Raw genomic sequence first — 17030 nt, forward strand, 5'->3', positions numbered from 1 at the left:
CTAATGGTAGGCTGACTGCGCAAGATCTGCCTCACAAACAAGATTCACAAAAAAGATGGGCATCAAACCGCACAGATCACAAACAGGAGTCATCAGAAAGCAACTAGTTAACTAGAGAAGACAGGATGTTTACAAGAGAAGAGCAGACTTTTGCCAGCATGACCCTGATTTTACAAAGCTGCCTAATATTTACATTGTCTGTTTAAAGGACTAGGCTTTCTTAACTGTTACTTTGTACAAAATATATTAGTTTCTTCATATGTGGCTAGGTCCTTTAATGCTTATAACTAATCAGTTTACCACTTACTAATAGCCATCACACACTTTGCAATAAAATAAACCTCTGAAGCTTCTTTTGGACTCGAAGTGGGTAACTGTAATTGTTCTAATGTTCTTGCTAGAAGATATTGTTATGACAATCTAGTCTTAGCTCCTGTGACAGCCCAGATAATTTCATCCAGTAACATCTAAATAATCCTTATGATTTGTTGATTCATAATAAGGACATCAACTGGTCATCTAATCTTTCTACTCAGGTGCAAAATTAATTATACTAGTAATCTGTCAGCACTAATGAATGGCAAGACAGTAGTCAAGATATAAACCTGAAGCAAAACAAAGCTGAGCAAGTATAAAGAGAGAAGATGTGCTTCTGAAAACATTAGAATGAGCTTGCCATGCATAGAAGATAAACACTAGTGGAAGGAAAAAGATTTCCTAATCATACCTATTATTTCCATTTTAGGACTAAATTAGTCATTCTTAGCATAGCATTACAAGGGCAACTCATGTTTAGTTAATCCCATGACCTCCAAGTTTCTTCCACTGTACTGTTGCTGCAGGGCATACTGATTTCAACAGTTCAGAAATTTTTTTGGTGAATTATGAAATGTATTTTATTCAGTACACTTAAATATGAACAAAAGGTGTAGTGGTATTTATCCAGAAAAGTTGCCTATGTTCCAAAATACTGCTATCCAGGGATTTCCCAAGAAAGAAGTTACATCTTTGTGTTTGGATTGATTTTAATTCAATTTAATTAGCTCAATTCTAGACCCATGTAAACTCTCGGTATTCACAAGCTCTGTGGCAAGATGTCTTGCACCCCAATTATACGTTGTTGGGAAAACCACTGTCACACACTTGTTTTGAAACTGCAAACTAGTACTTTCAATGGATGCTCCAATTTGCATTTTGAAACAGTTAAAAATCTCTCCATGTCTTTCATGATTTGAAAGATGGCTTTTGTATTCTCCTCTCAGTTGTCTTTCTTGCAGGCTGAGAATTTCTAATATGCTCCTCAAATGAAAAAGCTTCATTTTTTCACCCGTGTTCTTTCCAGTTCTGATATATTTCTTTGGAGATGACTAGAACTGCAAACAGATAAGCCAGAGAATATAATAGAGTTTTCTGGTTTTCTATCCCTTTCCTAATGACTTCTAACAACTTGGTTTTTAGACCTCCCTAAACCCCTCTGAAAATTGCGTCAGATTAGATACTTTAAAATCTTCTGGTACACAAGCTAGAAGCTATTTATCAGTCAGTTTTCAGCTATTTCACCCTTGAATTCCTAGTGAACTGCATGTGGAGATTCATTCTTTATTTGTTTATATCTTCTACTGGTATTTCATTTAAAACAGACCATCTGCTAATTCTCCACAAGGAATAATCCAGAATGGGAATACCCCATAACAACTCCATGGTGAACCGAGATTTTAAAATATGCATTTTTCTGTTACTATTTTATGTTCTGAGACCACCTTCTTCAGCTTGAGTATTTGTCCCACTGACTTTAGCAAGTGGCCTCTTCCTGACATGTACAAAAGAGATCATTAAATTTTATGCCTTTTGGAAGCTGTAAGAGGCCCGTAACACCGTATTTCTACTTTTTTCCTCCAGAATGTGTACGTTCCTCTACTTTTCTTTGGAGATGACTTACATTCTTTAATTTTTTTAAACATTTTTTTTACTTCTAATAACTTTCCTTATTTTGGTGCTTAGCCATCCTTCTCTAGTTTTTTCTCTCTCTCTTTTTTTAAAATAGGTTATGCATTTCCTCTAAGCAATATCCAAGTTGTTAAATAGTCTCCGTTATGCCTGCAAACCATCTTAGCTGTCCCTTTTAGGTGTTTTTAAACAGCTTCCTCATTTTTTTCCCTCATTCTCTTTTTTGTAGTTATATATTACAGTAGTGAATTTTTGCTTTTGTTCTTCCTTTTACAATAGAGTTTAAATGAATGAATTTTAGTTTATTTAAATGCCTATTTCCATCCCATTCTTTACATGTAAACCTTCCTCTACCTTTCAGTTTGTAAGTTTTATGATCTTCAAGTGCCAGTAACTGAGTCCTGCATTTAAAATCATCCCTCCAATGAAAACCTCCCTTTATTCCAGAAATATATCCAAATCCTGATGAATCTAAACCTTTTATTTTTCCAACATTTTTTCCTTCATGCAGCACTACTAGATCTCCACCTCTCTGAAGCCTCCATACCCTCCTTTACCCACTATCACTGGAAACCAAATCGAACATTATCTTCCACACTATGGCTTAATAGCTCATCTAGAAACATGAAGTCTTCCCACCTTTCTATTTATCAGGTAAAGTCCCATACGATATCCCGGGGAATGACAAAATTGAACTCCCCAACACTTATAGCCACCTCTTCTCAGTAGAGATCTTTGTCCTCAGAGGACTATTCACAGTGCAAGAGAAAACAAAGCCCTAAATGGCTATTTAATTTTAAAAGCCCTGTATCACAACATTTATTTTTTGTCTTTATTTATTGCACTTACCTGAAAGTTTGTCAATTATTGTGAAATGGTGATATTTCAGAAAAAAAGTGGAAAAAAATTTGTAATTGAACTTAATAACTGCACTTAAGTGCACATCCAATTCTAAATAGCTTTTTCACTAAAATTTATACACCACCTAATTGTTGTAACATCCACAATTGAGTGATATAAGTCAATGGCTCTATTAATTTTTAAGGCAGTATTAGATACTGCTAAGCTGTGAGCGCCACTTAATCTGCTGCTCACAACTGTCCCCTTGAACTCAGTCATTCAAATTGAGCATAAAATTTGGCTATGTTTCTAGACCTTGTTTTTAAATTCTTAAGATTCATAACCAGTAAATGCTGCCAGTTAAACATTACTGCAAGAGTGTGGTGTAACTCTACAAATACAGACGTCTGATTAAAATTTCCACATCTAATAGGATTCATTATAAAATGTTGCTTGCTTTCAGAGTCCACAACCTTATTTCTAAGCTTGTCCAGAATCCTTAACAGAAATTAAAGAAACTATTTGATGGTTGAAACTAGGTGACAAGTATATTGGAGCTAGAACCTTTTCCTTCTATATTCACTGAAGAATAACATCTGGGTTTTTTTAAGGATGGAAGAGGTACTGATTTTGAACATGACATCTGAAACACACTGAAATATTAACATGACACAAAAAGAAGTGCTTTGAAACACCCTTCAAAACAGCATTGCAACTCTGCATTAAATTTAAAAAAAATTAAAAAAGCAAGCACTATAACAAAACTCCTGCTGGAGTCTATTCTTAGCCTGTCCAGGTCAGGCCCTCCTGATACGCAAATTAACATGGCATTCATTTCTTTTCCTGGTTTAAGAAGCACAAATGCAAAATTAGCATTGATTTCAAAGAGGCACAGCTACCCAGATTTATTTCTCCTAATTTTTATATTCTTAAGAAGCATTTATATACTCCTGGAAAAAAGATGACAGATACTGTGGAACTGATAGGTTCATACTTTTCCAAACTACTTGAGGTGCTCTGCAATTCTTTCCACCCTCTTTTGGTCATTTCCAAGGCATGTGATATGTATGCAGTAGTTTATTTTCAGGCAGGCTAAGCATCTTAAGGCTAATTTCCAATTAGCTTTAAGTACAGGCATAAGTATTTAGCATATCTAAAAATGATGCTTACCCAAACCCAAAGTTTCAAACTTTGCCTGTTCAAACTGGCGCACTTTAGCTTTCTCCACAGTTCGTTTGACATCTTTTTCTCAGAATTAACCAGCACAACCAAGAGTCAGGTTTTACATCTTAAGTTATGGTTACTCAAGCACTCGCAGAGAAATTTGAACTCCAAAAGATGTTGGTAATGATCTCAATAATATCAACATTCTGCAATATTGCTACTTTCCTTTACATTGATATACTACAAGCAATTTCTCATGTAGCTGACACAAAGAGTATTTTGTACATGGATTTTAATTTTCTGCCATTGAAGAAATAAATGATAAAGCAGCAAAAATAATGTTTATTATGAATAACAGGACTCTCAGAAATGAGCTCAGTCATTAATCCTAATTGTCACTCCTAGTCCTTGCCTGTTGATTACATACTGGTAGCCTGGTAAATATCCTCTTCCACAATTTCAACATTCAATCAAATTCCCTGTAGTCAGGAGCACATGCTTTGGCAGAGATTTAACAAGAGAAATGAACAACGCTGTTATTGAGGCTATTCTGAAGTTTTATGAATTAATGCTTTCCCGGTAGCTATAAAATGCAGAATATATATTCAGCAAGCACATGACTACATATTTGATCAGAGATGTGGCAATTGCTTCAAGTGTTTCATCATAGTGCTATGTCACAGAGTGTATGTCTATTCAGGAAAATTTCTTCTTTTCCCCATAAACAGTGGCAGAAAACAAAGTTATTTGCTAGACAGACACTCTTCCCAGCCATACTCCTGTTACTGAGATCAAAAACTGGTAGGAATGCCATTAATGCATTCTTCCATATGGAAAGATCTCAGCAGGTACCAAGATCAAAGTTTAATAAGAATTATAGAAGTTTTAGGTCACTTCTACAGGTAATTCTTGCTTGCTTTTTTTTAAATATTAAAAGATAAAGTTGAGCAAGCAAACAACTGTTCACCAGAGGAATTCTATGATATTCTGTGCTGTTCTGTAATTAAAGACAAACTAGTCTGACCACAGACGTTCTATGTCTATTCTAGACACACACTTCTAACTTTCCACATTACAGATGTCCCATAAATTGCTAGTGTGAATAGATAATGAATAGAACATATTCAGAAGAACCTGTACATTTTTCAAATACATATACCAAGAAACAGAATTTTGCACACTATGGATGCCCAACATTATAAGAATATATTTTAGACATAAAGAACTTAACAAAATTCTCAAAATGGTCTTTTTGTAAATCTAGAATTTTCAGTCTTTTAGAATCTTGCCATGGTATTTTGCTTCCTTTTTTCCTCTTCTCAAGAGGCTTAGCCTTCAATCACAGGTTCTTTGTTTTCCATTGATGACGAGTAATGGATGAAGTCTATTAAAACCCACTCTGTACCAGCACAACCTATTTTCTAAAATGTCATGCCAATCATAAATAGAAATAAGGTGCAAAAGCACAATAAAAAAACCCCTAGATTTTGTTCAAGTCACTGTAGTTAGGCCCTTAACCAAAGCAAACTCAGAGCAATACCTAACCCTCTACTCTCTTCAGTAGACTTTGGATAAAGCCCTGAACCTCTTATAAATTGGGAAGCTTAGTTTATCTCAATATTTTTCCCATTGAAAAAGAATGTGCAGAACATCTACAGTATATGTGAATTCTGCATACTTTCCAGGCTTTCATGATGCCATTTGTATAGTCATGTACAGTCAAACTGCATGAAAAGTATTGAACTCTTCAGTAACTTTGATATCAAGTTACAAGTAACATTAAAAATAAATTAAATCCTTCAAAGAATTAATGTTTTTTAATCCAGTTCTAATATACTTTAATGAAAAGACATTTATTACTTTAAAAAAATGGCATATTAATTAGCAACCTTATAAATAAATTGGGTTTGGTTCATGTCTTAGTAGTAATGACACTAACAAACTCAAAACACAAAAGTAAGCGTAATAATAAAAAAGGATTCTTCTCATTCAACCAAAGAGAATGGAACTGAAAAAGCAAATAATAAAATTAAAATTGTTGATAAAAACGCAACCATTTGCAATACATGCAAATTCTCCAAGACCCTTTTTCAAACAGAGAGGTGCTTATGTGCTTTTCTTTCATTCCTTCTTACATTTTTTCTGGCCATTTAACCACTCAGGACCTCCAAACTGGCAGATTTTTTTTTTTCCAACAAAATGGCCTCCTTATACAGTAATAATGTTACTATTGAACTTAAGAACCTTTAATAGTATACAAGACAGTTTTCCTCCCATTCCTTCATCTATCACAGCATCTCCTATTACTAAAGAGCTGCCTATAGCTAAACTCTCTGCTCATCCACAAGCAGTTGCAACAATTGTTTTGTTTCTGCTTTTCACTAACGAACCAAATGAGGAGGAAAACCTGTGTGAGCAACAGACCATTGGTAAACACACCTGAGAAAGCCATAGTTTAAGTTTCCTTCTTATTCGCAACTTCCACGGAAAAGATTTTAAAGTGCTTTTCTTTGCAATAAGTCTCCCACTGCAACAATTCATGCCCACTATTTGGTAATTAGAAATTATGTTAACTTTTCACATAAATATGAAAGAAACATGGAACTGTGTTCATTGCACACACATAAGCTTTCCTGAGTATCAGGAAAAGATAAGATCAACTATTGGGTCATAATCCTCCTCTCCTGTCTTTCACATAACAACAGATATCAGTAATATTAAAAAGACACAAAATTAATGCTGTACAGACAGTACTGTTGCACGTCATTTCTCACCATCATTAATAACTGTGCCAAGCCTGAACAGTCAGAAATACACTTAAAAATTAAAGGGATATTCACTAGGTGTCTTCATTTCAATCTGTACTGCCGATATAACTCAAAAAAAAAAAAAAAAAGGGAAAAAGTCAGAGAATATAGACATTCAAGTGTCATATTGTTGCAAACACAAACGACCTCATCATTCAGATACCAAATATTTTTCTGGAATTGTCTTATTTTGTAGTTATCTGCCAGAAACTGAAAATTTCTATGCAACTTCAGGCGGAAAAAAACCCCAACAAACAAATAAAAAAACCCCAAACCACAAAAAAGAAAAATTCTGGGGTACATCACATTCCAACTTTTGCTTGATGTCTAATTGTAAAAATGCTTGAGGAAAGACTGAACTTTTAAAACTCAAAGCTTTTTAAATAGTACATTATAGGTAGCCCTTAATATTACTCTTTGCTGCCCATCCACACAGGCAGCAACATTAATTCCAGAGACAACTACTACCAAATCAAGGGCAACTAAACAGCACTGGGGACAAGGATGAAGTGCACAGGTGCCCAGCTATTCCAGATCCTGCCAGTGAGGGAAAAGGCTTGCAAAGGAGCAGGTAGATCCTGTGGATCAATACCTGGTTGCACATCAGGCGCCACTGGCAGATTTAGCTTTTACAATCACGGGACCGTCTCTAATGATCAAGAACTCCTGGGAGAGATGAAATCCACCTCATAGAGTGGGACAAGATCATCTTTGCCAACAGGCTGACCAGCCTGGTGAGGAAATGGTGGATGGGGTGGGAAAGCAAATGGTGCATGGTGATAGGAACAAGAGAAACCTACGAAATGACAAAGCAGGATGACAAGAATAAAACAGAGCACCCTACGAAACAAGCAGGAGGAACCAGAGCTCCTCTACTGGTCACAAAACTGCAACATCATTAGAGTAACAGAGGTGTGGTGAGGTGGGATACTGATGCTTCTGAGAATTTCTGCGTTAGCAGACTGGTGTCTGGGTTTGAGAATGTGTAGCCAGTGACAGCAGAGTGGAGGAATATGCAAGAGCCAGAAAGACAAAAATAATCACGCTTGTCAACAAGTTAGGTTTCCACAAACACTTGTGCACATGAATTTGGTTGATTATTCAATGCTTTTGAACAAATTACTAACTGTTCAGTATTGTTAGCTTTTCTTTCTATTAGCTAAAGTCTTATTTTTCATTGTCTTTTACTGGCCAAAAGGTGGGGGTTTTCCTGTATTTTTCAACTATCCGCCAACACTTCATAAATGATTCAAAATTCTACAAAAAATCATCATTCAGAGTGAGAGGAATGTTAAAAAGCTTCACAAATCTTGTTCAGAGCTAAGTACATGTGGCTGAAACCAAAGTGGGAAAATTTTGCAGCTGCTAATAATCCATAAATAAAGAAATACAAACAGCCTGGGACAGCATATTAAAGCCCATTCTATCCATGGAGGGTATAATTGTTCTGAAACCAAGAATCCAGGAATCAAGGAACAGTATAGGATTTCAATGCTTCAACTACAAGGCAGGCTAGAGCACAAACCCCTAAATTCAGACCCAGCTGAAGCAGACACACTATGAACACATCCAATGACACATAGTGATGGCTTGTTGCACCATTCAAAATGTTTTTGAGTGTGCTACTACAGTAAGCCACATCTGTCTGTCTGTCAAGCAACATTTCTGGTCATTGATACCCTCAAAACTGAAATAGAATATGTACATGCGTACTGAAGAAGACATTACTGATTAATATTGAATTGTTGTACTCCCTGGCCAATGCAGTCATCTTATTAGCATGCTTTTAAAGTATTAAACTATTAAAAGCCAACCCTCAAAATATGCTACTTGGATAATCAACACAATCCTATGGATGAATATATGTGACGTTACAGCTGCTGTTCATTAACTGATCTCTAATGAAATTATACCGAGATCTTTAAATTATTACAACGTGCCATTTCAGTCAGAAACTTTTACCCAGAATCTGTGTGAAGATGTATCACTTACCTGATAAACATGGAATGCATTAGCAGCTTTTCCACGCAGAAAGACTGAGGGAATCCAAACGTTAATAAGAGCACGATTTGATCTGAGGAGGACAATGAAAAACTTAAAATATGGAATCATATTTATGTATAAGAATTGCAAAGCAACTACCTCCAGTGATGTAGATAATGATCCAGGTGATCAACAAAGCAACTTAACATTTCAAATGGAGTACCAGAAAAATTGCAGTTCTGCCTGGACCTTTTATACCTTCTGTATCTAAAGGTGTTCCCTAAAATTAACATAACTGAAAAAGGGCACTGAAACAATTCTCTTTGTGGGTTTTTTGGGTTTTGTTTTTTTTTACAGGGTGCATTTGACAACATTTGGTTATACACATAAAAACTATTCATTTCAACAAACTCAACATTTTGGTCCACAAAAGTCAGCAAAAAACTGAGTTCATTAAATAACAGAAGAGCACTGCACAATTATGGAGAAGCCATTTCCATCCACTCTTTGTAATTCATCTACAACTTTCTATCATTCAAAGACATCAGCTACATTTTCACTCCCTCATCCACAAAAAGCTAGACTCATTAATCTGACTAGTAAAGGCAAAACTCCAAATCACAACACTCTAGAATGATCTGGGATGACCAACTCAGTTGTTTGTGGGGTTTTTCTGTAGTACTGTTTGTATACACGGATTAGAAGTTATTCGGTAAAAATGAGAAAGTCCATCACATGATGAATAGCATCTAGCATCTATCAAACCCAAAGCAACAGAAAACAGTAGCTTTTTGGTGCTTTGCTAGAATACCAAGACCTAGTACACCGAAAGAGCACTCCAAGAGAATCTTCATAAATCTAAACTCCTTGCATTCAACATTATTAAAAACTACATTAGGGCATGGACTGGGCAGCTCTCCATACTTTTTAACAATGGAACACCACAACTGAGAATTCGGTTATTGGAAATAATATAGGAAAAGCAAATTATTGAATCTGCTTATTCTTCTTTCCCATAAAGACAGTATGAAGAGAAAAATAGGTGTATTATGAAACTTACATTTCAAAATCTGACAAACTCTGATCTTCAGATGTTTGACTCAAATCTCCAGGGACCTATATTCACAAAACAGAAATAATTCTCACACACTGGTAATTACGCTTTTTATTAAGAAAGCATAATATTATAAGGAAATTACAATTCAACATTCCATTTTTTAAATGCCAATAAAAACTATTACTGAGAAACAATAAAAGAAAAATAAACAATTGTGCAACAGGATTATGAACATATCACCTTTGCGAGTTCTTCATGTTAAATTTTGCTATAGTTTTGTAAAGAAACAAATTGAGGTCTGTAAAAGCATGTAATTTTGAAAGGTATAGAAAACCCAGAAAAAAGCATCATTATTAGGCCTTGATAAAGAAATTATGCTAAAACAAAGTACATTGTGTATATAAACAAATCATGGAAGAGATGAAGCATATAAAACCTAGCGATCATTTTCTTTTACAACCAACATTCCATTAAGAGGAAGACAGATGATCTATTTCAGCTGTGTTCTTACAAAACATTATATAGCTACAAAAGTTCATAAAGATGGCAATGATGGACTAACACCTGCAGAATCAAAAGAAGTAGCAGTTGTGAGAAAACAAGATTGTAAAAGCGTTTAGAACTGAAACAGCAATAGCTTTAAACCTTACTTTAAAGCTAGTTAAACATAAAAGGGTATCTTCTTACCTTTAAATACTGTAAAATGTAAAGCATGACCCAGAATAGTTAATGTGTTTTGATGAAGAAAAACAGCTGAAAGTTGTGAACTTCCATAGACAGCTTCTACATTAGTTAAATATTGGTTCAGCATATCTCTATAACATATGTTGCATGCATATTACTGTTTTTCAGAATATTTGCTGCCTAAAACTTAAATATATATTGTTGCTTATTGTAAAGCAATATATATATATATATATATTTATTGCAAAGCAATATAAAATTTCAAAGGGGACTAAAGAAAATCTACTTCCCAGATGTTTTGACAGCTTAAGACCTCCCAATACACAAGACAAAACTGAATTTTGCCTTCCCAAGATTAAAGGGATATGGCTCAGCAAAAACTAAGTCATTCCTGCCACAGAAAGGAAAAGAGTAAAAGAATTGTGCAGAGCCAAGACAGCTCTGAGGCATATATACAGGGCATATGTACGGAGTCCTGAGCACCTCTGCTGCCCTTTTTTGGAGGAATGAGGTGCGAAGGGCCAGTATGACCTGTCTCTCAATTACCACCACCAGCTGTTGTCTCTTCACTGTCCAGTCCACCCTCCAGAGGCAGCACACAGCCTGGCTTTCCAGGGCTCTTGTGCTAGAGACCAGGCGTTCTTCTACCTTGCCTACAACCTGCACCCTCTCTTTGCCTATATCTGAAGTGGCAAATCCTACCACCAGATACATACAATTATTTTAATTAACTTCAAAAAAAGTTTTGCATAAAAACCTCAAAAACAGAGTGTGGACTTTGAAAATAAGAAAAAGGATAACATCAATGAGTTCCACTGCTTGCACATCTATGTTGAAACAGGTTGGTTACTGTTCATTGTAATGCAAAACACAGTGATGGAGACATTACATCAATGTACCTCCTCATACCCTTGAAAGCATATATTTTCTGTTTTAATATTTTCTCTGTTGCAGAAGTTCTGAAACCAAGTAACTAGAAATTTGGAAAGATCATTGTGAACAATTCATTTATAAATTGCAGCCATTAAAATTGGTTATCAGCACCAAAAGGAAAGGAGAAGACAGTGAAAAATCATGGAAGCTGTATTTATAACAAACTGTAAATTATATACTATTTTAATAATAAAATGTCAAGAACCTGGCTGGTATTTTCAAACAAATCAAAGGGGGATCAAATATTCATATCCCACAATTTCTGGCAGTTACAGAACTTTAGCAACTTTGAAAGTTCTAAGTAACAGATCAGCAGAGTTTTGTTTACTAATATAGAATTAAAATGTATCCACTTCTTAGGATAATGCAAAAGTCTTTAGGACTGTGTTCAATTCACAGTTTCATTTTGGACAACAGCAACTAATAACAACTAGCATTTAGCTACCCCTTAAAAATATAGTACCACTTCCACTTCTTAAAAAGTTTTAGGAATTAGTCTTCTCTCAGTATCTGATACATTAAAATATAGTATCAATATCTAAATACTGGGTTAGGATATGGAGATACATGGTTAAAAACAAAATCTCTGAACAGGGACATACAGCGCAAAATCTCCAAGTAAGAAAGTACAGCTATAATACACGTGATTTATCATTTGTCATCTCCTAACACACTAGTGTGATTCTTTCCATCTAAAAGGCTAAAAATTATAGGTGACATCCTGCTTCACTGATGCACACAGAGCTGTCATCAGCCACTTTACATAAATGTTATGATAAAACAGGCATGACTGCTTCCAATGCAAACAAAAAAGTAAGGAGCAATACCACATAATCATATGAACAAAAACTATTAAAATATGCCTCCCTCAGAAGATGGACGATTATTAGGAACATTTTTGACTCCTCCTGTTTCCTCCCTGTTCATTTTCAAATTTCAACCCCATCTTTTCTTTTAACACAAAAAGCCAAAGTGAAGCTATAGTCAGTAGAAAACCATTTTATTGTCTGAATATATCTATTTTACGTTCAATTCTGCTGAAGAGAATCAAACACTATAAAAAATACTAAGTAGGGTGTTCTTGACAGATGTGTTATTAGCTGTTATTTCATATAAGCTAATATATATTTTATTTCATCACGAGTAATGGTTTTGAGCTTATTCCAGAGTGGTATTCTACATTGTAATAAACGAACACTTACTGGTCCTCTCAAATCAATTAATTCTTGTCTCATCTGGGACACAAGAGCTTCTTTAGCCATCAGAGCACGATGCAGCCTCTCATTGAATTCAATCAGTTCCCCATGCATTTCAGCTACCTGAAAAACAAAGCCAAGAGATAATTGTGTTCTAAACTGAAAAAACCCACACTATGTAATTTCTAACACGTATATCAACTTTTATTTATATTTTTTATCATACTCTCCAAGTAGTGTATCTCATTGCTAATGCGTTAGTTTGAACTGACCATTAAGAACAAACACTGTTATAATAATTTTGATTCATGCCTTGAAATGTAGGTTTTGATATTGAATTCAATAGGACAAAATACAACGCTATGTCCAATTTTATTCCTATCAGAGGCGATCCTATGGCAACTGATTCTAATAAAACACCTATTAACTTTTGTTCTCAGTTTAATTCTTTGATGAACACAGCACTTAACATTTGCAAACTAATCACAATATTTTGAACTGGGAATAATGCAAAATGCACAAACTGCATTAAACTTTGTCAATAATTCATAAGTAATATATTCTGCGCTCTTACTTTGAGTTTTAATAGGATTGGAGCTAGAAGTCCACTCATCCCAGGCACATCCGTGAGGGGTCAAAGGAGCATAAACACCACAGTTACGCTCTGGCACATGTTGTTGTGCATAGGTAAACAGCGTGGCCTCAAGCATGGCCTCTTTGGACACGAAGTCTAGCTATGTCTGTGCTCTCCATTTTTGAGTCTAGTGTCAAGAACGCACCAATTGATGCAGGATGTTTATGAAAGTGAACAGGGCTAGATGAATGACAAGGATGAAAAGTATACCGATTTACAGAGCAAACTATGTTTAAGTTGATTCCCTGCCAAGAGAAGCAAGAAACAATAAGACTAAAATCAAGGTTAAAGATGATAGTGAGCTCTTGAATTTTTCTTACACAGAAGTATAAACCTACAGCTTAAGGGGGAAGAACTCCAAAAGGACAAGGGTTCCCAAATAGCAAAGGTCTAAACAGTAGCAGTAATGTGTTATCATCAAGAGAATGGGATGGGGAAACTAGAAGAAAGAAGTCTCGGTTATGATGGATGACCCATCAGTATATAATAAACCTGGCAAGGGAGCTGTCTTGAACTGATAATGCCACTTGTAGCCTTCAAGCAAAGAAATTTGAGCCAAAAAGGGTTTGTAGAATTATTTTCAAGGGAAAAGAAAGACTCTTCAGAAAACCCCACTGTTAGAAGTTTCCAAGTGAACCTCCCTATATGACTCCTGTATTAAAGGAAAGGAATACTGATGAGGGCCGCTATCAGAGGTGAAGCACCAGACGAGCAGTCCCAGGGCAGAGCAAGAAAAGCTACAATTTTAACAGGAGTAGTGAGATGAAAACAGCAGCAGTGACTGGTTGGCCCCTCCAGCGGGCCTAGCAGGCTACCACAACAACACTGGTAAACATGTTTTTCAGGTTACAGCAACTCTGGAAATGCCTCCTCATATAGCCATCCAAAGCTAGGAGAATAGTAGAGGCAATGGGGTAACATTATGAAAGCACAGCTGAGTAAGATGAATATCAAACCGATAGCACAGGGACTTGGACTATTGCCAAATCTCTTAAGACTTCATAGTTTCCCTTCTAGAGGCAGTTCACTACTACCTATGAATTTCATGCTTTCCTTTTCTTGAATTACCACTCTGCCTCCTCCCTCTTCCCCAGGGCAGTTCACCAAGATAAAGCAGTTGAATTCTATTTGTTTAATTTAGTGCTTGCTTTTAATTTAGTGCTTGCTTTTAATTTAGTGCTTTGTTCCAGACAACCTGTATCCTTTACTTAATCAAAGGAAACAGAAAAAACAGCTTCAATTTGACAAGCCAGGAGCTGATAGCATTGATTAAAAATAAAAAATAAAAATAATTATACTTGAGTTGAACTTCAAGTATTCTTTTCTGATTTATTTTTATATTAGAGGGAGTCCTTCAAATCCAGTAATTCATCAGTGTGGCATATATGCAAAAAGAGCTAAGCTAAGCCCAGTTACGATTTGTCTAGACTGATATTTCTCATTAATTCTGAATTTACAAACTATTCTGAAATGTTCAGCAAATTACAAGCTAAAAACCAGGAACAGTAATTGAACTAACAACAAACTTGCCGTGTAATGGAACTGTCAGGAAGTACAAAAGCTAAAGATTTCACAGAGTGATTATTTAAACCCAAACAGGCAAACATTTTTATTTGTTTGCCTCATTATGCAAGCAGTTTTAGATTAATATTGATGCTTTATCTTACTCATCACAATACAAAAAGCTTGCAACATGTCTGAGTTACCATTTAGTTTCGCTCCTCACTTTCTGAAGTGCGAGGGTTTAATGTAGTATTAATATAGTTTCAACAATCAAATTTTTTTATTATTATTTGTACTGTACTGAAGCATCTTTAATTTACTGCTTTTGTTTTTGTTCTTGTCAAGCACTTCTGTTGCACTTAGTCCCATTAGAAAAACTAACTTCCCAGCCTCCTAATTAGACCCTTTTCTGGCTCCTCCTGATAAAAATCAGAACAGTAGGCCTTCCCTGTTATCAATTAATGACACTATGTATTCATATCTCAATTGCTGATTCAACATCATCCTTGATAAAAAAGGTTCTTTGACTTCAAACACTTGTTAGTAATTAGTAAGCTCATGTTGCGAAAACAAAAGATATCTAAATCCATATGAACTTCTGCATTACAACTAACATAGTAGGTGCCACTTAGCAAGCAGTTTTGCTTCATAAATTACAAACATTTATGCACCAAACAAAATTGCCAACTTTACTAGATAAAGTAATACCATAATGTCATTAACTCTGGATAAGTTATTTTCCATACTAGGTTAACCACTCATTCCAATTCAAAGTGAGTGGTGTAATATTTAAGAACATCATAAGCCCCTCTCTGATTCAGGTTAATATTAGCAGGTCATTGTTAATTACCGAGAGCCTGGCCTGGGAGGCAGAACTTCCTTTTATTTCACATAGAAAAAGATGCAGAATGCTACTAGTTGCAAATGCACAGAGGAAAACCATAGTGCTGATTGATAGTGGGTTGATTGGTTATCAAAAGCAATATACAAATTTAGGAATGGATGCAAAAGTCAGTAGTTTACATATTAGAAATCATGTTTGATTTTTCAGTGCCTGTCTCTATCAGGAGAAGAAAATCATAGAATCATAGAACACCAGGTTGGAAGGGACCTCAAGGATCATCTGGTCCAACCTTTCTAGCACAATCTAGACGAGATGGCCCAGCACCATGTCCAGCTCAGTCTTAAACATGCTCAGCATAGTGGAGTCAATCACTTCCCTGGGGAGATTATTCCAATGATGGACTGTTCTCATGGTGAAAAATTTACCTCTTGTGTCCAATCGGAATCTCCCTCGGAGTAACTTGTACTCATTACCCCTTGTCCTCACCATGGGACTCCTTGTAAAAAGGGAGTCTCCATCTTCTTTGTAGCTCCCCTTTAAGTACTGGGACATGGTGATGAGATCACCTCTAAACCTCCTTTTCTCCAGGCTGAACAAACCCAGCTCTCTCAGCCTATCCTCATACAGCAGGCTTCCCAGACCCTTGATCATCTTGGTGGCCCTTCTCTGGACCCCCTCCAGCCTGTCCACAGCTTTTCTGTACAGCGGGGACCAGAACTGTACACAGTATTCCAGGTGTGGCCTGACAAGCGCCGAGTGGAGTGGGATAATGGCTTCTTTATCTCTGCTGGTGATGCCCTTTTTGATGCAACCCAGCATCCTATTGGCCTTCTTGGCCGCAGCAGCACACTGGTCACTCACGTTGAGCTTCCCGTCCACCAGGACCCCCAGGTCCCTCTCCACAGAGCTGCTCTCCAGCCAGGTGGATCCCAGTCTGAGCTGCACTCCTGGATTATGTTTTCCCAGGTGCAAGACCTTACACTTGTCCTTGTTAAACTTCATAAGGTTCTTGTTAGGCCACTCTTCCAGCTTATCCAGATCTTCCTGCAAGGTGGCTCTCCCTTCCAGAGTGTCTACTTCCCCACTCAGTTTGGTGTCATCTGCAAACTTCATCAGGCTACACTTGATCCTGTTATCCAGATGACTTATGAAGATACTGAATAGCGTTGGGCCCAATATCGATCCCTAGGGAACCCCACTTGTGACAGGTTGCCAGTTTGAGAAAGAGCCATTTACCACCACCCTTTGGGTGCGGCCCACCAGCCAATTCCTCAGCCACTGCCCAGACCACTCGTCCAGGCCATAACGCATCAGTTTCTCCGGGAGGAGGCTGTGGGGAACCATATCGAAAGCCTTGGAAAAGTCCAAGAAGGCAACGTCGACTGCTTGCCCCATGTCAACCAAGCAGGTCACTTTATCATAGAAGGCCACAGAAGGC

At 36.5% G+C, this 17030-nt stretch overlaps 1 protein-coding gene across 8 annotated transcripts in view; it reads right to left on the reverse strand.

Annotated features, from left to right (window-relative positions):
* Positions 1–17030, reverse strand: part of LOC104015164 (sorting nexin-29) — a 129868-nt gene that overhangs the window by 53308 nt on the left and 59530 nt on the right. For all 8 annotated transcript variants that reach the window (XR_015698845.1, XM_087732335.1, XM_087732334.1 and 5 more), the window contains 3 exons: positions 12618–12734; positions 9802–9857; positions 8751–8832 (listed from right to left, as the gene is read on the reverse strand). Coding sequence is in view for 7 of the 8 variants with exons in the window: in XM_087732335.1 (XP_087588461.1) it covers positions 8751–8832; positions 9802–9857; positions 12618–12734 (255 nt within the window). In the remaining variant the exon portion in view is untranslated. The remainder of the gene's footprint in view (positions 1–8750; positions 8833–9801; positions 9858–12617; positions 12735–17030) is intronic.

This window comes from Nipponia nippon, unplaced genomic scaffold (assembly GCF_047370975.1).
Source record: "Nipponia nippon isolate SJK-2023a ecotype South Korea unplaced genomic scaffold, ASM4737097v1 scaffold_5, whole genome shotgun sequence".
Classification (NCBI taxonomy): Eukaryota; Metazoa; Chordata; class Aves; order Pelecaniformes; family Threskiornithidae; genus Nipponia; species Nipponia nippon.